We start from the raw sequence: 17594 nt of genomic DNA, 5'->3' as shown, positions 1-17594 counted from the left end.
AGCACATCCTTGCCTAATGGTAATGCTTTGCAGAACCTGTTAGGGAGTCTTTCTAATGAAGTCAGATCTACAGGTACAATAATCAAACGTGCCCTTTAGTTTTACAAAGAATAAAATTATTTTTCATAGCCACATTCTCAAATCAGGATCATTACAATTGTTTATGAAATGTGTCTCCCTTGCTCTTTCAGACAAGCATCTCCAGAACATCTTTAAATTCTCACACAGCACCTCTCACAGTGGTTATGCTCAATTGGCAGCAAGATCTAACATATATATGGTGTTTTACAACTCATTTAACCTTCATAGAGACTCTGAAAATAGCTATTATTAGCTCTGCTTCCAGGAGCTGAGGCTTAGGGAAGTTAAGTGACTTGCTGAGCCCACTCAGCTCTTACAGGGAAAGAGCTAGTGTTACTTAACCCCAAATCCCATATTGGTTCCAATCCAACAGAGCTGGTGGTAATGGTGGAAACCCGGATTGGCTGATCTCTGAAGGTCTTTATCAAGTCTGAGGACTGAGAAGGCTGGCTCAGAGAGTTAGCACCCTCCGAGTTCCCGTTTCTTTCATTGTTTGTTTGTTTGAGATGAGTCTCGCTCTGTCGCCCAAGCTGGAATGCAGTGGCCCCATCTCGGCTCACTGTAACCCCTGCCTCCTGGGTTCAAGCGATTCTCCTGCCTCAGCCTCCCAAGTAGCTGGGATTACAGGCACCCACCACCAGACCTGGCTAATTTTTGTATTTTTAGTAGAGATGGGGTTTCACCATGTTTACCAGGCTGGTCTCGAACTCCTGACCTCAGGTGATCTGCCCGCCTCAGCCTTCCAAAGTGCTGGGATTACAGGCGTGAGCCACCACACCAGGCCCACAAGTGGCCGTTTTTTTGTTCACTCCAATACCTGTTTCTCCTGCCTGCTGCCCAGAGAGTCTCCCACTACTGCTGCTGCTATTTCCACTGCCGGGAGCTGTTTGGCTTTATCTGGGGGGCTAAATCACCTTTGATTCCATTCACATTAATTTCTGACCTCCCACTTTTCCAATCTAGTATGTGCTCGCACTAGATTCAAACAAACACTGTCAAGTGTGTCTTTTGCTTTGTTTTAGCAAAGAAGAGAGATCTCTCCTTTTCATCATAACCAAGCTGCTCCCTTGAATCCCTCTGATTCTTCACATGGATGCCCCACCTTTGGGATCGCTACCAGAGCTGCTGCTTCCCACACATCATCACTACACAATTTTGGGTAGGCACTCTTAGTAAACTGAGTCAACAAGGATTCATTCATCATGGCCTGTGCCCAGGGCTTCATAAGGAAAATGGAAAGCATTCAAGAGATATTGATATCTTCAAGGAGTTTATATTCTTTTTAATTACCCTCTGTTGGCAAAAATAGCTGTCAAAGTGGCAGGTGAAAGAGTTAGATGGAAAGTCAGTATAAAATCCTATAAGCTGAAAGCTTACATTGACAGTCCTTTAAAGCATATTGGAATCCACCCAAAGGAGTTGTAATGCCAAAGCTTAAGGTCAGCTCAGACCTTTGGCACCAATCTGGGTGCTATGGCAGAACACTTAGAAGTTATCTCACTTGTGGCCCCTTACTCTCACTCTTGACTTTGGTGTAGTAGACAGAGAGGGAGAAGGCAGAGGTGAAAAGTTGGTAGGACAGAGATGTTGTTTGCTGGAATCTTCATTAACACCCCTTCCTCAGTCTGGAAGTGGGACTTTGGAGGGGCCAGACTGGCCATTTGGAATGTGAGGATGAGTATATTCCCAGAAATATTCAGAAGAAACCCATCACCCCGTATTATCTTTTCCTTCTCAGCTCCGGCCAAGTACACATATCACATTCATTGGCAGAAACTCTAAGCCAGGATGAGGGAAGACCTTAGAAGCCAAGGTTCTATCCTGTTCTCTTTTTGGACATTAAAGAATGTCCTCCCCGTTTCAATCCCCTCTCCTGCCCCAGAGACATGTCCCCTGTTCCTATTGCCTCTCCCACCCTCCTTCCCTCATGTCCTCAGATGTGTCTGGGGATAGGATAATTAACAGGCACATGTATAGCGGAAAGAGCACTTCTGTGGCAGCATTGTGTTGTAATCACAGAATGCTGGAAATAACCTAAGTATCCATCAGTAGATTAGTTAAATAAATAATGGGACATTGGTGCAATGGAACATTACACAGCCATTACAGTCATGCTGTGGAACACTGAAAAATATTTTCAATGAAAACACTGGTGGAAAAAAATGAAGGTTGCTAAAGTTTGTACAGTATAAACCTGAATGTTGTGAAAAATAAATGTGTGTGTGTGTGTGTATCAGAGTGAAGAATTAGTTTTTCTTTTAAACGTTCTATTCCTTCTGTATGGGTGAAGAATTTATAACATCTATAGCAGAGTTTCTCTAAGGGAAGAAATTCTCTTTTTGGAGGAGACTGGCTTCATCAACTGCTTCAGGTGGGGAAGGTGAAGCTTAGAGGTCAGTGGTAGGCACACACGTAGATGAAAAGATGCCCAAACTGCTTTGTATATGAAATGAAGGGAATCTGAGAGTGGGGAAACCTAAGAAGCTGAGAAGGGCTGGAGGGGAGAAAGAGTCCAAGCAGCATGGCGGGGAGCTGGAACCTGCCAAAAAAGGTGAGTGGTTCATTCGAAATTCGTCTGATGGTCAAATGAGTTTTAGGAGGAAGAATTTCTAATATTCAATTTTTGAGATGTAAACTCCTTCTGTATCCCATAACCTTCAGTAAAGTCTAGTGAAATTATACATCTGGGTATAGTGGTGCCGTGGAATGTGAAAAGGAGGTAGCAACAACCGGAAGTCGAGTGGCCCTTTGGTTGTCATGCAAACAGAGTGAGCAGCATCCTGTGGGAGGGGAGGGGAGAAAAGACAGGAGGTCCCTGCAGTGGCCCCAGCCCACGTGAGAACAACCCCTTGTTTCCTAAATACACTGGGAAAGGTAGACCTGAAAGGGGTTGGCTGATGTTTGCTTTGCATATAAATGATCATACACCCACACAGAAGAAAAACGGCAAGGAAATAAACCAAAAGTTAAGTGTCATCATCTTGGGGTGGTAAATGACTGAGTTTTATCTTCTTCTTTGTAATTTTTTTTTTTTTTTTTTGAGATGGAGTCTTGCTCTGTTGCCCAAGTGATGCTGGAGAGCAGTGGCACAATCTCAGCTCACTGCAACCTCCGCCTCCCTGGTTCAGGCGAATCTCCTGTCTCAGCCTCCCCAGTAGCTAGGACTACAGGTGCACGCCACTGTGCCCAGCTAATTTTTGTATTTTTAGTAGAGACAGGGTTTCACCATGTTGGCCAGGCCGTTCTCAAACACCCAACCTCAGGGGATCCACCCACTTCGGCCTCCCAAAGTGCTGGGATTATAGGTGGGAGCCACTGCGCCTGGGCTTCTTCTTTGTAATTTCTTATACTTTTCAAGGCTAAATTAAATTTAGCCTAAAGCTGCCTCCTTACATATTCTAAGTTTGGCCTAAAGGTTTCTTTGTACATAATGAACCATAGTGAACTGAAAACTAGCTGGATGTGTAAACAGTCTGCAACCTACTCTTACATCAATCAACTGAGTTTTAGCCAATCAAAGGCAACCAACTGTTCAAACTGAGTTCAAATAAGGCAAATGCAGAGCTGTTAAGTATCAGCTGTTTCTGTACCTCGCTTCCACTTTTTTGTACGGTGGCTTTCCTTTTTCTGTTTCGTAAATCTTCTTCCACCATGTGGCTGCACTGAAGTCTCTCTGAGCCTATTTGGGCTTGGGAGGCTGCCCGATTCACGAGTCATTCTTTGCTCAATTAAACGCTGCTAAATTTAATTTGTCTAAGGTTTTTCTTTTAGTATCAATAACTTCTGCAACTATGATGCTTTACTTTTGTAATTAGAATTTTTTTTTTCTTTTTCTTTTTCTTCTTCTTTTTTTTTTTTTTTTTAAGACAGAGCCTCGCTGTCACCCAGGCTGGAATGCAGTAGTACGCTCTTGGCTCACTGCAACCTCCGCCTCCTGGGTTCAAGCGACTCTTCAGCCTCAGCCTCCTGAATAGCTGGGACTACAAGCATACACCACCACGCCCGGCTAATTTTAGTATTTTTAGCAGAGACGGGGTTCCACCATGTTGGCCAGGCCAGTCTCAAACTCCTGACCTGAGGTGATTCACCCGCTTTGGCCTCCCAAACTGCTGGGATTACAGGCGTGAGCCACCACTCCCGGGCAGAAACTATATTTAAAAAGTCACCACTGACCATTATCATCCCTTCAGAGAGAGCTGGGGAATGAGGGGAAGAGGAACTTGGGAGGAGAGGTGTGAAAAGGGATTCAGAAGGGTTTCCTAGGCAGAAAGCACTGCCTCTTCATGGGACACTGTCCTGGGGATGGTTAGGGTCATGAGGGACCCTGGGTGTTGTGGAGGAGCAGCTGTGAGCGGGTCCAAGGGAAACACCTGCTGGTGCTCTCACTCCCAAGATGCCTGATTAAGCTAAGGACTTTCTTCACCCTACCCCAATAAGGAGGCTCAGTAAGCTGGCATCTGCCTGATGCACAAGAGGGTAGGGCAGGCCCGAGGCTGCCAGCCCCATGGCTTCTCTCTCAGATGTCTCCTTCTCCGACGAGCCTCTGCCATCCTCTGTTTCTCTTCCCACCAGAAAGCTTTCTTGCTTGTTAAGCTCCCCTGGGGACTCAAATGATCACAGCGTGTACCTTCTCTTCCTGGCAGCCAAATCCTTATTTTCCGCTGTCAGATTCTCAACTGGTCTGACTTGTGAGAGTGCCTGAAGTTCTTTCCCTGCTGTTTCGTTTCAAAGACAGGGTCAGGGGGAACCCTGGGGCAAAGTGTGAAAAGTGGCAGGGAACAGGCACTTTCTAACTGAGCCTTATTCACTTGGATAATCTCAGGCTGGAGATAATGTGTGCCTAGAACCCAGAGTTTCTAAGTGTTTCTTAGACTGACCCAAATCCTGAGAAGCTGGAAGGGGCATGGACCCCTGACCCAAGGGCTCTTGGTCATGGTGGAACTCTGCGGTCTATCAACTAACTGATGAGTTACATGTTCACTCAGCCTCCCTAGACCAGGAGTACACCAGGCATGGTGGTGGGAAATGTCCACACCAAAGGCTGTTGGCTTATACCTTCTCACCTCCCCTCTCTTGCAGATACTTAGGGAGATGGCGCTCTTTCCCCTGGCCCCTGTTTTGCCCTCACCTTTTTGCTCACTTGCTTCCCATGTTTCCCCATAGCCTTCTTTGCTGCATTCTTTCCCCCTCTCTTTCTCTATATTTTCCTCTGTCTTCATGCATAGTGGAGTAGGAGTTAGATTCAAATATTAACTAGCATCTATTAAGCATCTGTTATGAGCCAGGCACTGTGCTAGGCATGGGTGCATATATCATTAAATTTAATCACCATAACAATCCTGTGTGGTACACTATTATTACTCCCATGCTGTCATGGAAACAGAAGCCACAGTGGTTGGGTCCTGTCCAAGGTTAATGGAGGAAGAAGCAGGGAAGCTAGGATTCAGATTCAGATTTCACTATGTAAAGACCTGTTTCCATTATGCCACATCACCCCTCAGGTTTTCTGAGGTCTAGGTTGCTTCCTGTCTTTTCCTCTGTGATCTATCTTCCTTGCCATCCTCATGGGCACACATGGGATACCCCCCCTCTCTGTATAGGCATCAGAGTCCACTCAAGTTTCCAATGGTCCTGTGGTCTCCACAACCTGGAGGTGCAGATCCATTAGAGAAAGGAGTGCAGTTCTGATTGGACATAAGCAACAGGCCCAGAATCACATCCCCAAATGCTCAGATCCAGCCTAGAATCCCCAGGGCTTTCCAGCCTTGAGCCATGGGTGGGAACTCTCTGAGATGCTATAACTTAGCCAGCAACTGTTCTCTCAAACTCTTCCCAGTCTGTTTATCAAAAGCTTTTGTTTTATTTTGTTTTTTGTTTTCACTGCTACCAGTACTTCCTGGTCTAATTTAGCCAGCATTGCCAGGTTTCTGATGCTGAATGGCTGCTTGATTAGTTGAATTTGGGGATAATCTAGGAAGGTACAGCAGCAATGAGTACTATTTGGTGCCATCAACTTAGATTCCCGGGCCCAGATAAGATTTTATATAGGCTTCAATTCCTACTCATTTTCTCTCAGAAATCCAGTGCTTGACTGTATCATCCAAGGAGGCTTTGACATCTCTTTGGTTTACCCTCAAATTTGCAAGGGTTGCCTTGGAAATCTCAGTTGGGATCGTTTAATGCTTATTTGTCAGCACATACCAGTAAGCTGGAATAAAAGAGAGCTTGTCTCCTGTTTCCTTCCCAAATCTGACTGCTCCCAGAAAGATCAAGGCAGGGAGGGGGTTGCTAGAAGCCCTTTGAAATCCTGGATAGTTCAATGCTTCTGAAAGAAAGCTTGGCAGGAAGCTGATCTAACCCCCAGTGTTTACAGATGGGGAAACTGAGGCTCAGCAGGATGTGACTTGCTCAAAGTCAAAGAATAAGTTAGCAGCAGAGACTGGACTAAAACCCTGGTCCCAACTGCCCTCACTCCATTTAAAAAAAAAAAAACAAAACAGAAAGGATTTAGATTTGGGCTGTGAAGAGTCATACCAAGTATCCAGTAAAGATCCAATAAATGAGTGAGCTTCCTTCTGGGTGCTCCAGCTGCTCTGGCTGAGCCTCCAACGTGCGGGATTTCTAGACTCAGGAGCTAACAGGAACCTTGGATGCTGAGCACCGACACCATGCCTTCCTCGACACCAGAGACATGTTACTAACATTCAGATCCAGTTTACATCACAAGGGCTGACTCAGCTCTCTTCTTTGCCTCATCAGAAGATTCAAACTGTCACTAACGTGCAACAGAGTCTAGGGGGCATACTCCTACTCTGTGGGGTTCCATGCTGCCAGGATCTAGCCCTGTGTGTGGACTGGGATGGTGGCCACTGCAGAAAGGGAGACAAGTCTTTTCATGAGATATTAAGAGAAAGTTTGAGGCGTGGGATAATGTTGCTTGACAAGCATAGACAGGGCATGATAATACCCAGAATGGCATTAAAATTATGTTTGTAGGTTATGTTTCTTCAGAAATATTTTTAAAACGCAAAATTACTCATAATTTTTCTACACAGATAACCCATGTCATCATTTTTCTTGAAAAAAAGAAGTAATAATGCATGTAGGTAGAGAAGTCAAACATGACAGGAAGATGTAAAGTAAAAAGTTAGGCCAGGTGCGGTGGCTCACGCCTGTAATCCCAGCACGTTGAGAGGCCAAGGTGGGGGGATCACTTGAGGCCAGGAGTTAGAGACCAGCCTGGCCAACCCAGCGAAACCCCATCTCTACTAAAAATACAAAAAGTTAGTTGGACATGGTGGTGCACGCCTGTAATCCCAGCTACTCAGGAGGCTGAGGCAGGAGAAACGCTTGAACCCAGGAGGCAGAGGTTGCAGTGAGCTGATAATGCACTACTTACACTCCAGCCTGGGTGACAGAGTCAGACTATGTCTCTAAAAAAAAAAAAAAAAAAAGTTAAAATCTCTCTGCGCTATTCCTTGCCTAGCCTCTTTTTTCCAAAGGTAACAGTTAACTGTTTCTCTGGTATGACTTGAGACAATTTTCTTGAATGTAACACGGTACTAGCATATATGTTTATTCTCTTATTAAAATTCTACACAAAGAAAATCATATTAAAGACTGTTCTGCATTCTGCCTTTTCAAGTAATGTAGGTTTTGGAGACTAGTATCTCTAAGCACACATAGAACTTCTCTATTCCATGTAATGACCACACAGTTCAGAAAGAATGATGTGGAGAATTTTTCTTTAAGACCTAGGAAGGAGATTAGAGATCCTGGAATTCAACCCTTATTTTCTGAAATTCAGAAAACCATGGTCCAAGAGGTAAAATTCCTTGATCCAAGGCACACAGAAAGTTAGACACAGAACTTGCAGTCCAGGTCCTTTTCACTAAGCCCCACTTCTGCTACGTTCTTAAAAGAAGAAGATGTCTGAAGAGAATTGGGGAAATTTTAGCCTTCAAAGAACACCCCGTTTATTTTCCTCATCAAGTATATTCTTTTTTTTGTTTTGTTTTTGAGATGGTGTCCTGCTCTGTCGCCCAGGCTGGAGTGCAGTGGCACGATTTCGGCTCACCGCAACCTCCGTCTCCCGGGTTCAAGCGATTCTCCTGCCTCAGCCTCCTGAGTAGCTGGGATTACAGGCACATGCCACCACGCCCAGCTAATTTTTGTATTTTCAGTAGAGACGGGGTTTCACCATGTTGGACAGGCTGATCTCAAACTCCTGACCTCAGGTGATCTACCCACCTTGGCCTCCCAAAGTGCTGGGACCACCGGTGTGAACCACCGTGCCTGGCCAAGGGACTTATTTCCCTTGGAGATGGACTAAGGAGCTTCCAAATCCACTTTAGGAACTCAGCCCAATTCTTTAATGGCTGAAATGAACTCCTAGTCTTCACATTTCTACTTCGATTTCTCAAGACCTCTTAACTGGAATTCACACACCCTAAAGCAAGGGAGGAAGAAAAGAGGAGAGTGGGGATGGGTGGGGATTTTGCAGTCTCTATGTTCATTAAAAATTATGACTCACGGGGCTTCTCACTCCCCACTGTCCATACAAATTCAGGTCACCTTCCTAGTGACATGGGAGGACCTAGGGAAACAAGGACCTGGTTTCAGAACACAGGACACTTTCCCCTTAACCACCCAGGATGGCCATGGAATGGGAGTCCTAATCACATAAGGCACATTCGCAGTAAAAGGATGTCTAACCACCAGAAGGAAAGACTGGAAGATGGGCAAGACAGTTACCCTAAAAATGTCAAAGCTTGTCTTTGCTACAGAGATGATACTCTGTGTTGTTTCAAAGAGTAGAATATTGATGGATTAAAAGAAATTTCAGTGAGACAAGTTTTAGTATCTAAGGAAGAAACCCCTAAAGATGGAGGTGGTAGGGTGAATGGCTAAGACTGCAGGCTTTGGAATTACAGCCCCAGTGGTTGAGAGATCCCAGTTGGCTACATACCACTATGTGACCATGGGCAAGTGATGTAACTGTTCCAAGGCTGACTTTTCTGTCTCACAGAGTTGTATAGATCAAATGAAATTATATATATGTAAGTTCATGTAAGGCAGGGACCTTGTCCTTCATATTAACTGCTGTATACCCAGCCCCCAAGCCTGGGGTCTGGTGTATAATAAGTGCTCAATAAACATTAATGGAATTATTGAATTTGTTGGATCCTTAACAAGAGACAGACACTGGGACAAGCATTTTCATTCATTTCAAACACATTTGTGGAACATCTACTATGTGCTGGGCTCATCATGGTAATCCTTTCTGTGATTACTGATACCATTATTATTATAGTTGTTTTGGTGGTGGTAGTGGTGGTGGTTGTCAAAAAGTTTGCTTCAGATGGTGGTGAATATCCCTATCATTGGAAATGCCTAGCTCATGTGGGATGACAAGCTGGTAGTATTGACAGGGGAATTTACGCACCTATGAAGGGTTTGGGGTCATATCCAAATCCAAAATCAAAATTCTGATTTTTACAGAAATCTTGGGCTTGTTAGTACCACTTCATACTTTTGGTGGGGATATGACACTGTATGTCTGTATAAGATAGTGAGCATTACAGTGCTAATGAATAATTCCAAGGCCATATAAATGCCACAAGGTAGGCTAAACTCCTTTAATCCCTGTAGCATTATCTTTGGCTTTTTTAAGTCTGGTACCACTGTCCGAGCTAGATCTTAGAGTTGCTGCTCCGTGCCTGGGCCTGGGCCACACTATTCATCCAGGTGAAATGGAAAATTCTGTTCCAAACATGGACATCTGCCTTCCCAAAGGGGTTTAGGAAATCTCTAGTTGGTTGATTGAAACATTCAGTTTTCATCCTAGCTGTCTGGAGTAGGCACAGTCTGGTGGTGAAAGAGAACAGCTGTAAGGAGAGGATTTCCTTATAGTGAATCTGGAGGTCACCCACAACCTGTGAAAGCTCTGGGAGCTGCTTTTGGCTGCTCCACATCTTGGCCTTCCTGTCTGCTCTGCAGCTGAGTTTCCTTGCCATGGAGGGGGCACTCCCATGTATTTTGGCTGTAGGGACTCTGATTTCAAGATGTCCTAAAGAGTTCCTGGCTAAAAGCCACCTGACTTATTTCCCTTGGAGGTGGACTAAGGAGCTTCCAAATCCACTTTAGGAACTCAGCCCAATGTCTAAATTTGTAATGTTCTTCCCAGTACCTTCCTTGAAAGCATTCTGCAAGTTTCAATTCTCACTTTCTTCCTTGGAAGAAGGTATTACAAGTCCCATTTACCTGATCCTTAAGATTTATTGGTCAAGGGGCTACCTAAGGAACAGCCCCAGGTTAACAGCAGCTTAGCCACTCAAGCTTTCCCATTGGGATGGCAAGATCTTGGCTGAGCATCTTAGCATGAGGCCTATATTCTTTTCCCTCCTTTTGACCAGTCCTTACCCTAGGAATTCATCCTCTGACTGCAAGGTTACTGCTTGTCTCTAGCCCCTGACCTCCTTTTAAAAACTCCTGACTGAGTTTTTAAATTTGTAATTCATCCATCTTTACACCAACATCTGTTGAATACCCTTTGTTCTTAGCCTCTGCCTTAGAGTCTGTATCCAATTTTGTCTACCTCAGATGCATCCATCCAGCCATCTTCTGGTGTCCCATGGAGGGCTGGCTTCAAGGGTGGGCAACTTGTGCTGTTGCATAGAGCCACACACTCAGAAGGAACCTGCACTTCATTTAATAACCTGCTATTGCCTTCTTGAAATTCTTAGTCGCTTTATCTTTAAGCTTGCGATTTGTTTAAGTGAAGTCTGATGGGACAACACAGCGTGAGCAGGGACAGAGAAGATGGGCACAATGCCACTCTTTGCTGCCCCATTTGCATACAGCATTCACGATGCCCCATGAGCAAAGAATTCTAGGAGCCCCACGATGCGTGAGAGTTCATCAAGACTTAATTACGCCCATAACCAAGTGAATATGCTGCCAGTCCCAAAGGGCCATTCTTTCTATTCAAACTAGAAATGGCTTCAAACGTGGAAAAAAAAGTTCTCAGAAACACAAATAATCTAGGAACCCTATCATATCCTTTCCTACCTATGTTGCTTTCCCATATTAGCCAACCACTCATGCTGAAAATGATGACACAGAAGGAAAGGGTAGGGTCACGTGTAGTCCCTTTTCGTTTCCTGGCTCATCTGAAAGCCTGGTAGAAAGTGCACATATGAAGTATGCATATAAAGTACACATATAAAAAAGGGAAATAAAAATAGTTCAGTTTATTTGGTGCAGCATTTCCACTGTTCTAGTAAGAATAAATACATATGCATGTAGGAGCTACAGAAGTATAAATTGTATAATTTTTATAATTCCTCATATAAGTAAAGTGTTCCTGTAAGTTCATTTAAAACTGGCACCACACAATATAAAGAATAGTAAAATCTATGCTAATAATTAAATTTTTAAATTTTTTTATTTGCAATGACATTAAATAGCAAATACAAAGCACCATGTCAAGTCGAGAGAAAGAATGAAAGAAAAAAGCTTTATCTTTTAGGATCGTCAGCGACACTTCCTGCCTGCCTTTTCAACAAAGAGTCCTACATTTCATCTTGCGCTGGGCCCTGCAAATTTTGTGGCTGGCTCCGATCCCATGGCTTTAAGACATGTCCACAAGCATTGAAAAGCTTGTTTCAAACCAGCACCATCCCAGGCCTTTTCCCAGTGTGACTTCCTTCTAGGCCTTGCCACATCCCTATCCCAAGGCTTCAATTGGGATCAATGGATATTAGGTGCCCCTTTGGTAAGATCAACAAAAATCTCCTAAACATAGCTCTCAGTAGATGGGAAAATGAAGGTAAAATAAAATGGCAGGGGCTTATCCAAGGTCACAAGGTATCCCAGGGACAGAGACACAGCTTCTAGCCTTCAGGTCCAATGCCATGGTTTGTTGATTTCCATCCCTACTGCTGGCCTTGAACATCATTTGAAGATACCAGCAAAATCATTGTGTGTTATATCCCTTTGATCATACTTCAGCTAGGGCCACCACAGCCCCACAGGAACCAATGTAGGGCAAAAGGCTCTGCCCTTCAAAGGGTCCTACACAGAACATTCCAAGGCCCCAGGGGAGTCCTGTATCTTGTTCAATGTCAAGAAGAGTCCATCAACAGGCCAATACATGCTTCCTCTGTAGGCTCTGTAAAGATCAGATTCCTATGTCTCCCCAGGAAGGTCAGGCTATCTTTTTAACCATTGTATCAGGATCACCTGAAATTCTGTAGAAACAATGCTCCCCACCTATTTCTTTGAATTTCTTGGAAAATAAGATACACAAAAATCACATCCAGGGGCCCAGCACAACTGGTCAGATCCCTTCCAACCAAAAAGAAATCCCAGCCAGAAGAGACCACAGCCTGGAGCCGTTTGCAAATTGCCTGCACATCTTTCATGTGTCCCCTCAAGTCATCCAAACGGATTTTTAGACCAACATCTCTTAGCACATTCTAGCTGTCCCCTTGCTATTCTTTTGGAGGCTTCCATGTGGAGTACAAGGGTTTACTGAGCCTAGATTTACTCCAGAAGCCTCATAACCACCTCTTGTTTGGAGCAGCGATGCCCTTAGCAACACAGCTTAATTTTCCAGGTACTTCTGGGCTAGTAGTCCAACTTCCTCCTAAAACCCAGTCCTCTCTCTCCATACACAGCTTTGTGTAGAAGGAGGACAGATCCTTGATTAAATATATTCAGACGGCCCCAGAACCTGGAGCTTGTTGGGCTACTCAGCTGGTGCTGCAACCCTGGTGGAAGGGTCAACTGCCTTTCTTCCAGAATAAACCTCCAGTTGCTGGTCTCCTTCCTTTTAGCAGGCACACAGGGGAAAAGATATCTCATGGGCCATGCTGCACTGTTCTGGCTCTAACAGCAATACCAGTGATCATCTTTCCTTTCTTTCTAGCCAATGAGAAGTATAAATACATATTAAAACTTTTCTGTTGCCATTTAAAATAATCTTCATGAAAATATTTTCACGAAATGTGAAAAATGCTGCTGACATAAGTAAACGGGATTAAAAGCAGGATACCTGATTGTATACACAGAAGGACCTCAGCTTTGTAAACTGTTTACATTTATTCACAGAAAAAAATACAGGAAGGAAATACACCACAATGGGTTTCTAACTGGATTACAGGTAATTGTGTATTTTCTTCTTTAAATGTTTTAGTATTTTACAAAAGAAAATACATATTACAGGCATTGATTATTTTGTAATCTAACCAAAAAGGATATTTTCTTATTAGCTAGGACTTCTGAAATAGTCATCACTGATTTTATACATAGCCCTGAAGGAAACAAACGTAAGGCTTCTACTTCTCCCCAGAGTGACTTTTAAGTGGAACCATCCTCCTAGCTCAATTTTCTATACAGGATACAGATTTTGGTTTTGACAAAACTGCTTTTCTTATAATCACTCTTTTCTTTCTTTTGTGAAACTTGACATCTGGAAATAGCCAGTTAGAGCCTTGAATCAAAGTATTCTATTTCTTTCTCCTGGTTACCAGGCCTGAGATCTCCCAAAGGAATTTCCAAAGTGCAAGGCTTTGGAGCCCACCTGAAACTGGGCTCAAGTGAGACAGAGGACCAGAGGATGCTGACTTTGTGTATCAAAGTATGATGACAAGAACATTGCCTTTGGAGAAGAATGGCTCTGGAGCCTTGAGCTTTTTCTCTGCAAAACTGATGATCATATTTCTTTTATACAGATTATAAAGATTTAAAGAGACAAGGTATGGAGGATGCCTAACAGCACACACAATTAATTATTAATATAAGTGGTGAGCACTGGAGAAGGCAGAAGAGGGGAAAATCTGCTATTGCTACTTTCCATTCTCTCACTGTTGAAGTTTTCCAGTGTGTGAGGTGAGGATGGGAGTGGTGGAGCTGTCCAGATTTCAGCCCCACCCTGACTGGGCTGGCCTGACCAAGGACACATCTTTGATTTCACCGTGGAAATGTAACCACGTCTAGGGTGGAGGGCAGGCAGTGCTAGCCACTGGCTGGCAGCCCTAGAATGTCCATGGATAATACTGACTAAATATAAGACTCCATTACCACTCCAAAGTCACCGCATTAGCAATCCACAGTGCCTCTTCCTCCACCCATGGCTGCTCTGCCCTTTAACTATTCATGGGGCAGCAGCCAGTATGCCAGAGACTTACGGGAACTAAAAGACTCAAGCTGTATCTTATAATGGATTGAAAGAGTCAATTTTTGCTGTACTACAATTTTATCTGCTGCTATTACTGCTAGTATTGCTATTAGCACCACCATTCCTCCAACTGCTGCTACTACTACTCTATTAATCCTTTAAGTCTGTAAACTACTTTACAATTTACAAAGTACCTCCATAGCCTGATCAAAAATGAGACTGGGCATGGCATTCCGAGAAGACAGAGGTACGTTGGTACTAGAAACCTCAGAGGGAACAGAGAGATCTGCATTTAAGAACAGAGCAGAATTGCCAGGATTTATTTTTACCCCCCTAACTGCCTGGGCTTCATACACATTCACCATCCTCTGCCACACCCAGTCACTCTTCCACCCCTACCCTGCTCTAACTGTCCATAGACAGATTAGGCAACCTCACATGTTAGGAACTAGGAGGAACTTCCCTTTATTTGGTCGGAGAAGGTTGACCATGCCAAAATCTCACCAAATGGGGCAAGAGAAGAGTAGAGAATGCTTTTCAAGTTGCCTTTGCCAACCTCTCCCACCTTCTCACAGGAAGGCCCTGGCACAAGCCAGACTCTTCCTTTTTTAAGAGACTTTAAATATTCCTGCGCCTAAATTAAAAATTTTTTAAATGCCTGATTTTGGCCCTTATCCCCAAAGGGAATGTTGGAATGTACACCTTCTTTGCCCTAGAGAAGGGCCCCCTTTTCCTTCACCCCTAGCAGCCAGCTGGCGAGAGGACTGATGCTACACATAGTGAGAAAGGGGCAGGGAGGAGAGGGAGAATGCAGCACAGTTCAAGCCCAACCATGAACCAAGCTTCCTTTGAGATTGTGATCTTCACCTGGCAACCAGGAGCCCCAGCAGAGCTCAGAGAGAAGAAAGTGGCATTCTGGAATCCATTTTGCTCAAGATGCTGAAGGCATGGTATCAGACTCCCCTTTGCTACTGGGGCCAAAAAACTTGGGCAAGATCTTACCTACAGGGATGCGGTTAGTTGGGGAAAAGGCGAGGACAAGTCCTGGTGCTAATGCTACCTGAGAGCAGACAGGTGCGTGGCCTCCCTCGGGACCCACTCGCAGGAAAAAGCTGGGCTAGCGGTGGTTGCGGGGGCCCACCCCGGGCGCTGCTTCCGCATTTTGGACCCAGGTCCACTGGTGAGCAGTAACAGCAGCAGCCATAGCCAGGCCAGCGGGGTCCCCTTCTATCTATCCAGTCATTTCTAGGTGAGATTTACGATATATGCTAGCGAAGGGACAAGAGATGACTATGGCCTTTGAAAACCATAATCCTGAAAGTCACACTTTTTCCAAAGCGCCTCCCTCCCAGGTTCTTCCCAGGAGCAGCACAGTCACAGCAGGAGAATCTGCACCGCGGGAGCGCCGCAGTGGTCCGCGGAGGGACCGGGCCAAAGACCTGGGACCGCGGGGCGGGGGGCGCGGCGCGGCTCACCTGCCAGGCTGTTGTAACAGTCGATCTCGATGGCTTCCACTGTCTTGCTCTGCTCCTCCGAGAGGCGGCCGGGCTTGGGGGCCCCAGCCAGGGAGGCCGCGCGCGAGTCCTGCTCCCGTTCCCCGGGGAGCGGCAGCAGCCCCTTCAGCTCCAGCAACGCCCGGTGGTATTTGCCGATGGCTTCACGGAATTTCTTGTCCTTGTAGCACTGCGCCCCTTGGCTTTTGAACTCGTGCGCTCGCCGGATGAGCTCGGCCGGCTCGGCCGCCGCCCCAACCTGGCCCCGCGCCGGGGCTCCTCCGCCGCCGCCCGGGACGCACAGCGGCGGCGGTGGCCGCTGCCCCTCTCCGGCCGCTGGCGGGCTCGGGTTCCCCTTGGCCCCAGACGCCGAGCCCTTTCTCTCCATTCGGCCGCCGCCCCGGCGCCTGGTGCGCGCCGCGATCTGCCCGCCGCCGCCGCCGCCGCGCCTTCCTGGGTTTAAAAGCCGCGGGCGCCGGCCCCGCGCCTCGCAGGCTTCGTGGCGGCCGTGACACCCCGCGGCGGTCTGGCGCCCCGCACTCCCATTCTCCCCGCTGCTGCCAGAGGCTGCTCCCGCCGCCGCCGCTGCCGCCGCCGCCGCCTCGGACGCCCGCCCCTCCCCCGCCTCCCCGCTCCACGCCGCCCGCTCCCGCCCTCCTCCCTCCGCAACCTGCGGGCGGCGGGGGCCGGTGCTCGCGGGCCCGGGGCTAGCGCTGCGGGGAGACCGTGGCCCCGAGTGGGGTGGCGGGGATGGTCGCTGACCCGGAAGAAGCTTGGCTGGCCCAAAGGAGGGGAGGATTAATGACAAAGACGGCCCCGCTTTTTACCATTCAATCCCGCTCTCCGAGGCGCGCCTCGTCTGAAAGGCGACTGGGTGGGGGGGTGGAGGTGTAGGGGGAAGGGGAGTGCGTGTGTGTGTGTGTGTGTGTGTGTGTGTGTGTGTAGGGGTGGGGGCGGCGGCGACGAAATGCGTGCAGAAATAGATTTCTTAACTACAAGAAAAGGTGCGGCGGGGAACAAGGGGCGCAGGCGCAAGCCGTAGGTTTTAGTTCTTTGCAGTAAGGTGTTAATATTTTTAAGGGGGCAGGGACTCCTTTTTGTGGATCCAGGTTGTCGCTGAGGTGTGTCTCGGTGTGTGTGGCCGTTGGGGCGTCCAGAACGCCGCGTGCTGTACAGCGTGTGGGGCGCCGTATTCTGGGAGCCTGTGTGTGCGTGCGCTGTGTATGCGCAGCTGTGCAGAATGAATCACAGACATCAGAGATGGAGAGCACCTGTTACTGTGGGTCATCGGCTTGGCGTGTGTCCGGTCTAGTTTCCATTTACAGGACAGTTCTGTGCCCTTCCTCAGGAGGTCCCATTCCTTTCTTCTTTTGCTCAATTCTGAGTGTCAGCTGTCTACTGGGAATTTGCTAAGGCTAAGAGGCAAAGATAGGCAAGTCACTCCCCTGACCTCAAGAAACTCCCAGTCTACAGGCAAAGATACACCACCAACCGGGAGAGTCTCTGGACCAGGTACAGATGGTGTCTTGTCACTGGGGAGGAACGAAAAGTGCTGTGCAGCCCTAAGGAGGGGAGGGAGAGGTAGCTTTTTGAGTAGTGGTAGATCGGGAGGCTTTATGGAGGAAATAGCATTTGAGGACCTTGAAGCCTGAGTAGGATTTGGCATGAGGAAATAGAAGGAAGTGGCATAGCCGGAGTGAGGAAATCCAGCGGAAGTCCTGATGTTTGAAATCTCAGGTGCATTTAGGGCATAGTGGTTTGATTTTATGGCCTAATGAGAAGTAGTAGGAAATGATTGGGTTGCATTATGGGGGCTTGTGGATGAAGAATTTCGATCT

At 46.5% G+C, this 17594-nt stretch overlaps 1 protein-coding gene across 1 annotated transcript in view; it reads right to left on the bottom strand.

The window, feature by feature from the left end:
• Window positions 1–16368, bottom strand: part of TTC9 (tetratricopeptide repeat domain 9) — a 35326-nt gene extending 18958 nt beyond the window's left edge. The window contains exon 1 of the mRNA XM_005562468.5: window positions 15739–16368. Coding sequence (XP_005562525.3) covers window positions 15739–16144 — 406 coding nt within the window. The 5' untranslated portion in view covers window positions 16145–16368. The remainder of the gene's footprint in view (window positions 1–15738) is intronic.
• Window positions 16369–17594: the final 1226 nt, after the last annotated feature.

Source organism: Macaca fascicularis, chromosome 7 (assembly GCF_037993035.2).
Source record: "Macaca fascicularis isolate 582-1 chromosome 7, T2T-MFA8v1.1".
In the NCBI taxonomy this organism is placed as follows: Eukaryota; Metazoa; Chordata; class Mammalia; order Primates; family Cercopithecidae; genus Macaca; species Macaca fascicularis.
The sequence above is the reverse complement of the archived record's forward strand: the minus strand, read 5'-3'. Positions and strand labels throughout refer to the sequence as shown.